General features: G+C 35.3%; 1 protein-coding gene across 1 annotated transcript in view; it reads left to right on the plus strand.

Annotated features, from left to right (window-relative positions):
• The window catches only part of LARS2 (leucyl-tRNA synthetase 2, mitochondrial), a 92,575-nt gene that overhangs the window by 38,502 nt on the left and 41,983 nt on the right, over positions 1 to 12,090 (plus strand). The window contains exons 7-9 of the mRNA XM_009290374.2: positions 4,054 to 4,161; positions 5,841 to 6,000; positions 9,267 to 9,371. Of these exons, the coding sequence (XP_009288649.1) occupies positions 4,054 to 4,161; positions 5,841 to 6,000; positions 9,267 to 9,371 (373 nt within the window). The remainder of the gene's footprint in view (positions 1 to 4,053; positions 4,162 to 5,840; positions 6,001 to 9,266; positions 9,372 to 12,090) is intronic.

The raw sequence follows: 12,090 nt of genomic DNA on the forward strand, positions 1-12,090 counted from the left end.
CACGGTGAGGCTCGAGCACTTGCCGGTGAAGACCGAGGCAAAGAAGTCATTGAGTACCTCCGCCTTCTCCGTGTCCCGGGTAATCAGGTCTCCTGTTTTGTTCCGGAGAGGGCCCACATTTTCCCTCATCTTCCTTTTATCCCTGATGTACATATAGAATCTTTTCTTGTTGCCCTTGACATCCTTAAATCCTTTTACTAAGTATGAAATTAGTGGCAGGCATTGATCATACTAAAAATTTTAGTTCCTGAAGTCAGAGACTGAATTTTTCAGGTGCTCAGCAGAATCCTCCCTCTTTGAACTACAAGCAGGAGGGAGACTTTGGGAGTTGAGATACTCTTGGGAAATTATAAAGCAATTCTGTTCTTTGATTTTATGTACTATTTCTGTCTGAAGATTGCTAAACTGAAGTTCTGTTTCTCTGTGAATCTTCAACAGACTAAACAGCTGGATATGTGAGATCAGTTTTCCACTTCCAGATGCTTTACTTCTAGTTTCAGACTTGGTCATCGTTGTGTGTGATGAATTTTCATGAAACTCATCTTGATTTTGTGACTCTCTGATCATCTGAACTGGTTGACTTTCATCTTCCAGCTATGCCAGAATTTTCTAGGTGTTCTGAAAGAGTAAAGCAGTCCTGTGAAACATTAGTTTATCCTGAATCTTCAACTTCTTCAGCACTTAGGTCAAACTTTCCTAAAGGTGTAAGAGCCTTGAAGTCATTTTCATCCCCAAATGTAGCTTTGATTTCTTTAGCTTTTTCCCGAGTCTATTTTTAGATCTGAAAGACTGTCAAAATGTATTTATGCTTTACCTTGACTTGTGTTTAATTAAGATAAGAGTCATTTCTCCTGTAATTAGATGTTTGCATTTTAAGTTTTATCGTCTCTTCCTGAGCCATGAAAAATGAAAGTAGAAAGACTCTGCTACCGAATGTTTCCAAGTTTCTCACTATTAGGTCATCATCAGAAATTTGAAAGTGGAATTTATTTGATAAGTTTATTACTCTCTGCTTACTGGATTGTAATGCTGCTGCTGTTCTTTGTCCCTTGCAGAATCCAGCATGGTTTTACTTTTGTTTATTTGCCTATGTGCTGGGAATCTTCTTGTTGATTGTCTTTTCTGTGTTACCTAGTTAACAAACTTGTGGCACAGATGACTAGGAGTTATGTACATGCCCTTAATGGTCAGAATTTTTGTTTAAGGAATCATATCAGTAACTGCAAAATAATAATTGGAGAAGAATTCATGGGACTATTGTAATAGTTCATGTTTTACCAAACATTTTAAAAAAGAATGTGGAAAATTCATGGAGTTAATATTTAACTTTTCAAACACTAGCTTATAATAGTCAGGAATTTCTATGCTAGCGTTGGTCAGCTTCAACTCAAGAGTTTCTTATACCCAAACAGGCTACATATAACTTTTAAAAATTAATAATAGTTTTAACATATATTTATAGATTTATGTTTTGCAGGGTGTAGTGCAATTGGATTTGAAAACTAAAAGTTCTTTAAAAGGGTTTCCCTTAAGCAATTTTTAAAAACCTCCTAATTTGCATGGATGAATTTTGAATGTACAATGCATTAATGTGTGTAAGAATTAATGTGCTTTTCTACTTTCCTGTTAGTGAGTATCCTAGGTTAATTTACCATCCAGAAACACTTATTAACATGCTAGAAGTATGCATACTGTGTATTTTTTGCCTCTGTTACACTATGTAAAATGTTTGTTTTACATGTTGTTCATTTTCTACTTCACCTGCTATTCGTAGCCTTGACAAGAAACCAAAGTAGTGTGTTGAGTGTATGAGAATCATAATTCCATATTGAAAATTTTTTAAGGTTTTTTTGGTTGGTTTTTTTTTGTCACGCTATATTACTGTTCATGTGCATATTAAGATGCGAAGGGTTTGTGTTTGCAAACTCTGCTAGGCTGTGTCATCATGCAGAATAAGTTTTGTTATTGTCATTCAGGTGAAGCTAAATTGGCTTTTACTGTATTTAGCTGCATGAAGCAATTGCATTATCAAGAGAAGAATTGGGCTAAGTCAAACTGTAGCCTATAGCTCCTAATAAGGCCAACTAACTAGAGTTAAAATCATTATCACACTGGTATTAAGGATGTAAGTGAAAAACATCCTGCAGTGAAAAAACATCTAGAAAGTTTTGCTGGCAAGCAATTACAGACTGTACAGTTTCAGTAGAGCACATGCACATTTAGCTGCTTCTGCCAGCAAAATGTAATGTAGAATAGGGTGGATATCCAAGCAGGAGAATTTATAAAAATCTGCTAATGTGTCCAGCCAGTTCTGTGTGTATTGGCACAATTCCATTTTTTCTAAAATGCATAAAATTCTTACAAAGAATGTATCCAAGTATTGTGTATATATATCTCTGTATCTATATATATCTTCAGTTATTCATTATTCTTTGCTAGATATATATGTACACGGATTATTCATGGCAGATAAAGCTCAGTAGTCTCTGGAACACTAAAATGAATGAGAATAATGACACTTTGGAATTATCTGTGATACAGTATACTTGCAATTGTGAGCTACAACTGATTAAAGTTACAGTATGATTAAAAACCTTCCAAAACCTTACCTTTCTTTTATTTATAAATCATCAGAAAATGAATTTGATTTTTAAGGATGTAGAAAGCAATAATAATCCCAAGTGGTGATGTAATATTATGATATATGAAGGACATGCCCTTTGTTGTATTTTGAATGATAGATATACAACAGAGCAATAACTAGAAAGTAATCCTTATAATGTCTTTTATGCATCTCACTCTGAAAATATTTAAGAATGTAGTTAAAGCACATCAGCTGAAAAAGAATGAGTTGTATATTCGCTAATTATCTAACTACCCACTATTTAATTTGAGCAGCATGTAATAGCCACTGTCCATCCTTGCAGGTTGTTAGCAATTAATGAGATAATAAAGAGCTTGCACATTTGACGTTGGGAGTCACAGCTGAAGGAAAAATTATTCAACATATTGCCTTATTCTTAGATTTTAGCTGTAATTGTTCAGCATATCCACCATCTGTCTGAGTGACTCATGCCTCTGGCTGTACTTCTGCCAAAGTAAAGATTTTGGACAGTCATGGAGTATTCATAACACAAATGTGAAGTGTTATGAAGTGAAAAATGAGATGAGCTTTGAGTTATCCATCCCTTTGTACATCTTCTCCTTTACTTTTTTATAGATTCCTTTTATTAAAAACATACTGTTCAAATGGTTTAGGCAAATATTAGTTAGCTTGGAATAGTCTGTTATGCTTCCATGCCACACATCAGAAAGCACGTAAATATATGGATATATCTCTTGCTGAGTATAAATATACATAGAAGGTACAGGTTGGCTGTTGGACATCATGGCTAATGAAGGAGCCAACACTTAATTTCTTCTCTGCTGCGTAATATATTATACTATTATTTTTTTACAGGATGATATTACCTAAAGATCCCACTCAATTTTACAGCCTGTTGTGCTTCGTAAAATACCAATATGAAATATGAAAAATAGATAGGCAGCTGGAAACTCTATTTGGCCATTTTAAGTCAGAGCTTGAAAACTTTAGGACATATAAATGTCTTTTTTCTGACTGCCATCTCCAGGCTATTGTCTAGAACAACTAATCCAAATGCAGGCTTCATACCTGCAAGCACATCTCTTATGTGTCAGTAGTTGTGATCAGCTCATTACGTCACTTACACTTCCCACAATTTACACCCATTGGGAATATTTTCTGTGTTTTCATCTAAGAGTTTTGTTCTGTGTTTAAGGTTTAGTCCATTCAAAAGGAAGGCCTCTTTTAACAACAATAGGATCTCTGTTGGATTCGTCATACCTCTGGCTTGTGCTGTGTTAATTCTGTTCTCAAAAAGATTAATTTGGGGCAGCAGCAATATAAAAACACCTCTTCCTATGTTTTTACCAGCACCTTATCATTTTGCTGTTAGTTATAATTAAACCCATAGCCTTAATTTGTATGCTTACAAAAGCTGAATGTTCTAATTCTTTCTTTTATTGCATCAGGCTATGTTTGATGCTTTGTCCGATCTCCCTGAGTGGTATGGTATAAAAGAAATGCAAGCAAATTGGATAGGTGACTGTGTTGGATGCTCTCTTGACTTCTTGCTAAAGGTAAGTCAGAAATGTCAATGCTGCTATCTTGGCTGGGCTAACCACAACCCCTTAAATGCATGATGGGAATGGATTTTCAGATCTAAAAAGCTTGAAACCTGCTAAAGGAGATTATTATATGTTCATGCCCAGACCAGCACAGATCCCGAAGAACACCACTTGCAGGTTGAAGAGATACTCCCTGCTGTCCTCCTTAGGAAAGGGTTTGTGTGTTCAAGTGCAACATCGGATGCAAATTGGCTGTGTGTATTTGTGCCAAAATACATGCCAGCTAATAAGCATTCCTGAAAGCCAGGACATTTAGGGAAGCAGTACCAAGAGGCAGTATCAAGTGGCACTGCACAAATCAGCTGGGATCTAGCTGGACTTTAGCTCCGCTCTGCACAGCACCTTCTCTGTCAGACCCAAGCTGACCTCAGGCAAGCCACTTTATTGACGTTTGTCCATTATTTCATTTATTACATACGGTAATTAAAATAATGAAAACTAGACAATTAGGTAGTGATGGAGCTACAGAGAAGTCTGGAGCCACTTTATGTCCATTATTTCATTTATTACATACGGTAATTAAAATAATGAAAACTAGACAATTAGGTAGTGATGGAGCTACAGAGAAGTCTGGATAGAAAGAAAGCAGAGGAAGGAAAGAGAAACCTTAAGAGAATTATAATTATCTACAGAAAAATGGTAAAATCTGAAGTCCTTCTGAAGAGATGCAAAAGGCTTTTTGAATATGATAGTGGCAAAAGAGATTTTCAGAGAGCCTGATGGAATTTCAGCCCTTGGGCTTCAGAGCTTTATTGTGCTCATTTACTCTGGTCTAACATTTTAAAAGTGACTTCTTATTTTAAAATACTGAATTTTTGGGAACCTCAAATTGAGACAGCTTAAACTTTCTTAATACCTCTGAATTTCACACTGCTAGAAGGTGCATTTTTGTATTTTAAGTTGTTTTTGTCAATTGTTTCTGAAAATATATATCAATACCTGTTGTAGAAAAATCTCCTTATAAGACCCGCATACACTCCACAGTTAACTGACCTAAAATATAAAGCCTGTTGAAAGTGCTGGGTGATAATTCTTAAGCAGTCTTAAGTTTATTACTCTCATTTTATGTCCAGTTGTTTTAATGTTGTGCCACCTTTTATTATTTTATTCCTGTATATAAGTTGCAGCATTGACTTCATCAGAGAAGTGTGGTGGAAAGCCTTGTAGCTGAGAAAATCTTAAATTCTCTTTAGTTTTCAGAGGTAACGTCTCATTTCCATTTCTTGGAAACAGGGCATGCATATTAAAAGGGAATAGAAGGATTCCAGGTTACTTAACCAGGGATTGAATCTAGTTCAGTAGCACAGTCACAGAATCACAGAATGGTTTGGGTTGGACATTGTAGTATTACAAATTATTTTAGAATGTAAATATTTTTATATATATTTGGATAAACTGAGGCAAGATTGTAAAGCAACTTTCTTAAGGTCTTAAAAGTAGATTTTGTCAAGATTTGATTCTGGAAACTCCCCATAGTGGGAATCCATCTGGCTTTGATATTCAGAATTTTATATTTCTACAGCATGATGTATATCTCTTAGTTGCATAAAAAGGAAGGGGAATCTAAAACCACTGCACTTCCAATGGAGAAAAAAATAAATTAATCGGGGATATTTTCTGCTCTTTTCCAGGTTAATGGTAAAGTAACAGAAGAGAAGCTAGCAGCTTACACCTATACACCTGAAGCCATTTATGGAGCTTCCCATTTATATATCTTACCAACTCACAGACTCCTGCATGGGAATAGCAGTCTCAAGGAAGTCTTTCAGAGGGAGTTCATCCCAGGGAAAGGTGATATTTTTCTCATACTGCGTTTTGTTGTAGAAGAGTAACAATTTTAGAGAATGATCTTCAGAGAATGTGTGTTAAGCTGAGCATGAGCTGTTCCTGTCGAGAGGGAACAGGTCTTTTGATTCTTTGTGTATGTCAAACAGTGTCACATCAGCCTGTCCTGGCTTCAGATACAGTAACAGCAGCTATTGTTAGAATTCTTCCTTTTGTAATGGCCGTAAAACTTCATCGTATATAAAAGCAATGGAACAGATTCTTGTTTCCTCACGTACCAGAAGTGAATAGTCCAACTCTGACTATGTCAGCCCATTGGAAAATCTCGTGGCTATATGGATATGGTAATTTGTCGTTAGCACAAAGACAGCAGAACCAACTCTTGCACCAGCGATGATCTCTTCCTGTCATAGGGAATATAAAGAGGGCAAGAGATCATTAACACATAGCAAAGTGGATCATTGATAGATAGCAAAACAATACTCTGCTGTGCAGATCCTTAGTTCATACAAGATTCTAATGGAGTAAATTCAGAGTAGCCCTATGGCAGGTCCTGACTTATACAGAGGATACAAATAAGAGGTAATTCTTTAATTGGTGTTGACTGGTTTCCTGAAGGCTCCTACCACCAATTCGGCCTTTGTTTAGCATCCCTGGCCTACTATTTTTTTGTTGTTTGGAAAACCTGAAAATTGTAAGAGTAAATACAAAGTATACCGAATATTTTTTGTTTCCACTTCAGGCTGGTGTTCAATATTTACTTTTTACTCACTGGTAAACATGTGGCTTCATTGTCTGTATAACATCTGATGTCAGCAGCAATGAAGCAGGAATCTTGTGGGAAATTGTGATGGTTGAACAGAACCTGCTTTATTTTTGAGTGCTTCATTTCTATAACCTTAATAAAGTTCGCTTGCTAGCAGAAAAAAATGGAGTCTGAATGTGTTGAGTATGTAGAGCCCTTGTCTCAGAACTGAGCAAAGCTTGGAGAATTTTTATTAAGGAACAAAGGAAGACATTTGCTGTTCTTACAATTCAGCCAAATTAAAGCACTAACCCCAGAAACGCACGTCCACATGTACGTGCCTGTATCTTTGTTGGATCTTGTGCTTTAAGCCAAACACACAGGTGCAAAACTTATTTTTTATAAGGACTACAATATATTTTTAATACTGTTTTTATGTGAAAATACTTGAAAGGCTTTTTTTGTGTCTGTTAACAATAAACTAAAATAAGAAACTCTCATCTGGAATAATGACAGCCATAAGACCTTGAAAAAGAGGCTTTAAAGTGGACACAATTCCAGAATCGTAACTCTGCTATTGTTGTGTGCTTCTGCTAGTCATGAATACACTTGTATGCATTCTTCAGTTGAAATTGGCTGATATTTCTTATTATTTCTTGAGCATTTCAAAGGCACGGACTGGTATTTTCCAAAGAAGAGAACATAAAGGAGAAGAATTTCTACATGGACTTTCAAATTTGCATTTCAGCCATGGTACATGTGAAGGGCCAACAATGGTGTTTAAGTAAAAAGAAATTTTTGATGGCCTTGGATAGACCATATTTTCACATTAACCAAGATTTTTTTAAAACATTCACAAGTAACATTAAAATTTTAATTCTTTTCTTTTCAGCAGAGATAGTCTCCTAACTCCCTTTCTTCACTGTGTTCTCGTTTAAATAATTAGGAGGGTATGTTTTTATGTTTTCTAGGAGAGAAAAAAAAAGATGTTTCGTAGCAAAGTAACTTAAAGTTCTAATACCTTTACTCTTGGAGTACAGCTCTGTATTTTAGGCTATTATTATTTAAATAGAGGTGAGAAACTGGTTTTCAAACATTCATGGTTTTTTAGCCTAGCAAAATTTATGTTAATTTAGAATCTGGTAAGTCTTCTAGTTTTGTCAGTGTGAGGTATCTGAGATTAAGATTTGATCCTTATATTGTTTGTTATCTCGTTATAATACTATGCATACATTCTTTTACATTTGTAACTGTAATATCATCTCTTTACAGCTATTATAATAATGATGTGAGCAAATGAGCAAAAGAAAGAGTGCCTTCATAAACTGGCGTTATTATTTTGGGTTCCAGCATAAAATCAAAATTATTGCTGGGTGGAAGAGAGAAGTTATTTTTAAAAGTAGACTGTCCTACCCACTCAGCATCCTGTTCATGAGGCTTTTTGCTTAGTTGCCTTTAAAGAGTGAAATTATTCCTTTTGTACATTTTTTTAAAGAGAGGAGGAAAGCTATGTGCGGTGGTTTGAACGTGAGAAATTTTATCTAGAATATGGGTATCTCAGAGACCTGAAATTTGAAAAAGTAGTAATCAGAAATAAATAAATATATTGTTTGTGTTAACAAGACTGATGAGATATAGTAGCCCTATTCTCTAAAATGCTGTTATTTTATTTCAAGCAGATTTTATGCGTAGCAATACAAGACTGAGACTTTCCTCAGCTTAGCTATGAAGATAGGTGAAAGGAAGCTCTTAGCAGTCTGTATTTTAATTATTTCTATTATTTAATTATTTTAATTATCATCAACTTAAAGGCACTGAAAAAGTTAGAAACAGGTCCAAATTGAGATGTGGGGTTTGAATCCTCAAAACTTGGAGTATTCAGGTTTGATTTTCTTCTTGCCGAGCCACCAAAGCTACACATTGTAAATCAATTTCAGTTTATCACCCTTGATTCTCTCCTCTTCTCTCTCCCCTTCCCTGTGGACATTAGGTTCCTCATCTCTAGTATGAATATGAATATTCTGTTTGGAAGTCAATTGGTTATTTAGGTTTCTTTTTTTACACTGATCAATGTTTCTCATGCTTTGTAGTTCTTCTGTAAGAAAGCAAATCATAAGCGTAGTATATATGCTCCCTTTCAGTTTCATCTGAATAACTGGATTTTTTTTGCTTAATTTTGTAACGTCTGCTAGTATATAATTCAGGGCTTACAATTCAGACAACTCTGCAGCACACAAATAGTGGTTAAGGACTCACTATTTTTTTATTATAGTCCAAATATTACTCTGTTTTTATTCAAGTGTTTGTTATAAATATATTTTCTAATCATGAAAATTTATCAATCAGACTTACTGAAGATTTCAATACGTCTGAACTTTTCAGAAATGTGATTAGGCTTTTCATTTTCTTTCTTATTTAAACCAAATTCTAATTTAAATTTCATGAAACTGAGTTTTAATAGTAAGTAATGCTCTTAGCGTATTTTCTGTCATATTTTACTTATTGTGATCATTACATTTGTTTTCAGACTCGCTTACTTCAGTGACAGCTGTGAATTTGCTTACCAATCAGGAGATTCCTGTAGTCATCTCAGCAAAAAACAATTTTGAGCATTTTCTCGATACTAAAATAGGTATGTGACATTTAATGTGTAAGTGAAATAGTATAGTTTTCAGTTGCTGTGTTGGAGCACCGGATACTGTTGCAACAAATCTTTGAACACAGTGGCTCTCTTCTGGACTTTGGAATCCCGTTCTTCATTACTGTTCTTCATTAGTGAAGAAGTAGCTATGTAGAAGTAGTAGCTAGTAGAAGGGAAAAGTAGCTATGTGGAATCTGTCTGGGGGAGAGATTTACAGGATGATAAGTTTTAATGGAGATACTATAAAATTAGTACATTTAATGAGGTAAATTTGAGGATCTGCATCTCTTAAGAGGATTGATTACCTACAGTGCATGTGTATTTGGCTGTCTCTCACCATCCTTAATCAAAACAGAACTGTGCCATTGTTTGACATAAACATTTTGCAAACAGCCCAAACTTTTAGCTTGTTTTTTGTCTTATGTTTACATAAATTATGTGCACCCTTATAGAGAAATGTTTCAGACAGTAAATATACGAAACTTCCAAGTTTGACTTTTATCTGATAGTATTTGTCTTGAGATCAGTAAAATAAATCAGAATAGGTAATAATTCTGTTCAGGTAGTCTTGGACAGTTATCTTGGACCTTTTATCTCTAAAGGAAGCATTCCCATAATTTAGGCATCTAATTTAGGATTGAGCATCCATAAACGGAGGGGGAAGGGCATTGCTAGAGGACACTCTGAATCGCCTGGAGTGGGCTTCTCTTCTCAAAGTCATCCTATGAAGCAGCTTGTCCTACTCCTTTCCTGCATGGGGAGCCTAGCCCCTCAACTTAGGCAGTTACATATGTTTAGATGGTGTGACTGTCCTTCTAAGTAAAATTAGAAATTGTGCTAGCTTTTAAAAATTGTGTCCATTTTAATCTGCAAAGTGTGTCTTCATTGGTAGCACCCACCAAGCTTTTTGTTTACTGTTGTGTTTTGCTGTGGTCTCATCTCAGCTGCAATGAGTAGGCAGTGTTCTGTGCCAGTCCTAACAGGAAATAGTTCTTTATCTCTTCTTCCCCCTTTCCACTACATCCTTATCCCTCAAGTCCCTTTTGTTGCCTCCTTGTTATTGATACTTCTTTCCTGCCCTGGAGCTACTCCTTTCTTCTCTACACCACTGCCAATGTTGGCTGTTCCTGCACAGCAACTGGACTGAATAAAACCAGCTGACACTGCAAAAATGTCTTGGATGACCCTCACAAGGCTGATAGAAATTATTCACTTGGGCTCTATACCTTACTTACAACATGCCCGCATCTTACACTTTAGGAATTAATCCATTTTTGAGAACCAGAACCTCTGCGGATATAAGAGAAGCCAAATAATTGAGATACCTAATCATATTTTTCATTAAAAGCTTCCAGCTTGCTCACTGGCACGTACCTTGGCCTTATGTCTGTTGGAAACAGCCCAGCTCTTCCTGGGAAGTTCTGGATGCCAGCTGTTGAGCTTTGCGAATGTACATTAATAGCATCGTCTTTTTGAAAGAAGGAAGACCAAAAAGTGGGGGCCTGCTTTTTTTCCATTTGTAGAGCATATTGTGAAGCCACCTGTTGCAGGCTGCAGGGCTCTCTGACAAGTTAAGATACATACATTATTCTATAATAGGGCCTTGGCAAGAGTGTACATCTGCTGGAAAGATAAAACAGTGATTCCATATTTTGCTAGTCAGGGAGTTATTTGTCACAGGGCAGTTTTGCTTGGTTTTCTTTAGTTACCTGCTTCCAAACTTCCATATATTGACAGAGTTAATGTATAGCTGGCATTTCATTGCCTGAACAAAGACAATTGTTAAACTGGTTTTGAATGAAGTAGTTTGTATGTTAATAATTCTGATGTGCTCAGCAATGTTTTGAGAGTTTTTGTCTGTAGTTTTCACCAACCTAATGTTGGCATTGGCTTGTTGAAATAAGTTTCTTTGCCTTTTAAAGATGACAGCAATTGTGCAAGATTGTTCAAAATATTAAATAAATTATCACTGAAAGGAAAAAAAAATGCAGAAAGATGTATCTCCCTGTGGAAATAATATATCTGTTAGTATCTCAATGTTATTTCAGAATACATGTGATAATAAAGTTAAGAAATTTCTTAACTCACCCTGAAAGGTAGTCCTCCAAAGTAGAACAAAGTATCTTTCAAAATACATGCAGCAAAATCAGAGGGAAGATGTCATCATCTATCAATATGAGTAAGAAATATTTGAAGATAATGTGTCATTTTATAGTGCTGGTAAATTGCTATAATAAAAAGAAGTCTACGTGGCTTAAAAGAGGAACTTTTATTCAGGATGTATGACTGACCCGAGTAATAAGATGCGAAGGAAAAGATAGCGTCAGGGGCCTTAAATACTGTGACTTTTATAACTGACTTGAACAGCAGTAGGAAGTGCTCTCGGTAGCTATATTCCAAATAGAAAATTTATGTTATTTGATTTGTTTTCCTGAGATTATAAACAAATCATGTCTTTCATAATAAGTTAAGGGGATAGTAATGTTAGAGACTGTTGTGTTGTGGTACATTTCAATAAACTATTAAATTAGAGAGAGATTAAATTTACTGTTGAAACAGGAGGACTATTTAGGCTGTTTGTTTAGCATTTGTTTCTCATTAGCAAATAGAATTTAAATTTGTATTATTTAAATATATTATATTTAGATAATACAATTGTATTGAAATTTTTATTATTTATCCAAATTTTATCACTTTACTTTTAGGCTTT

This window comes from Aptenodytes forsteri, unplaced genomic scaffold (genome assembly GCF_000699145.1).
Source record: "Aptenodytes forsteri isolate BGI_AS27 unplaced genomic scaffold, ASM69914v1 Scaffold426, whole genome shotgun sequence".
Classification (NCBI taxonomy): domain Eukaryota; kingdom Metazoa; phylum Chordata; class Aves; order Sphenisciformes; family Spheniscidae; genus Aptenodytes; species Aptenodytes forsteri.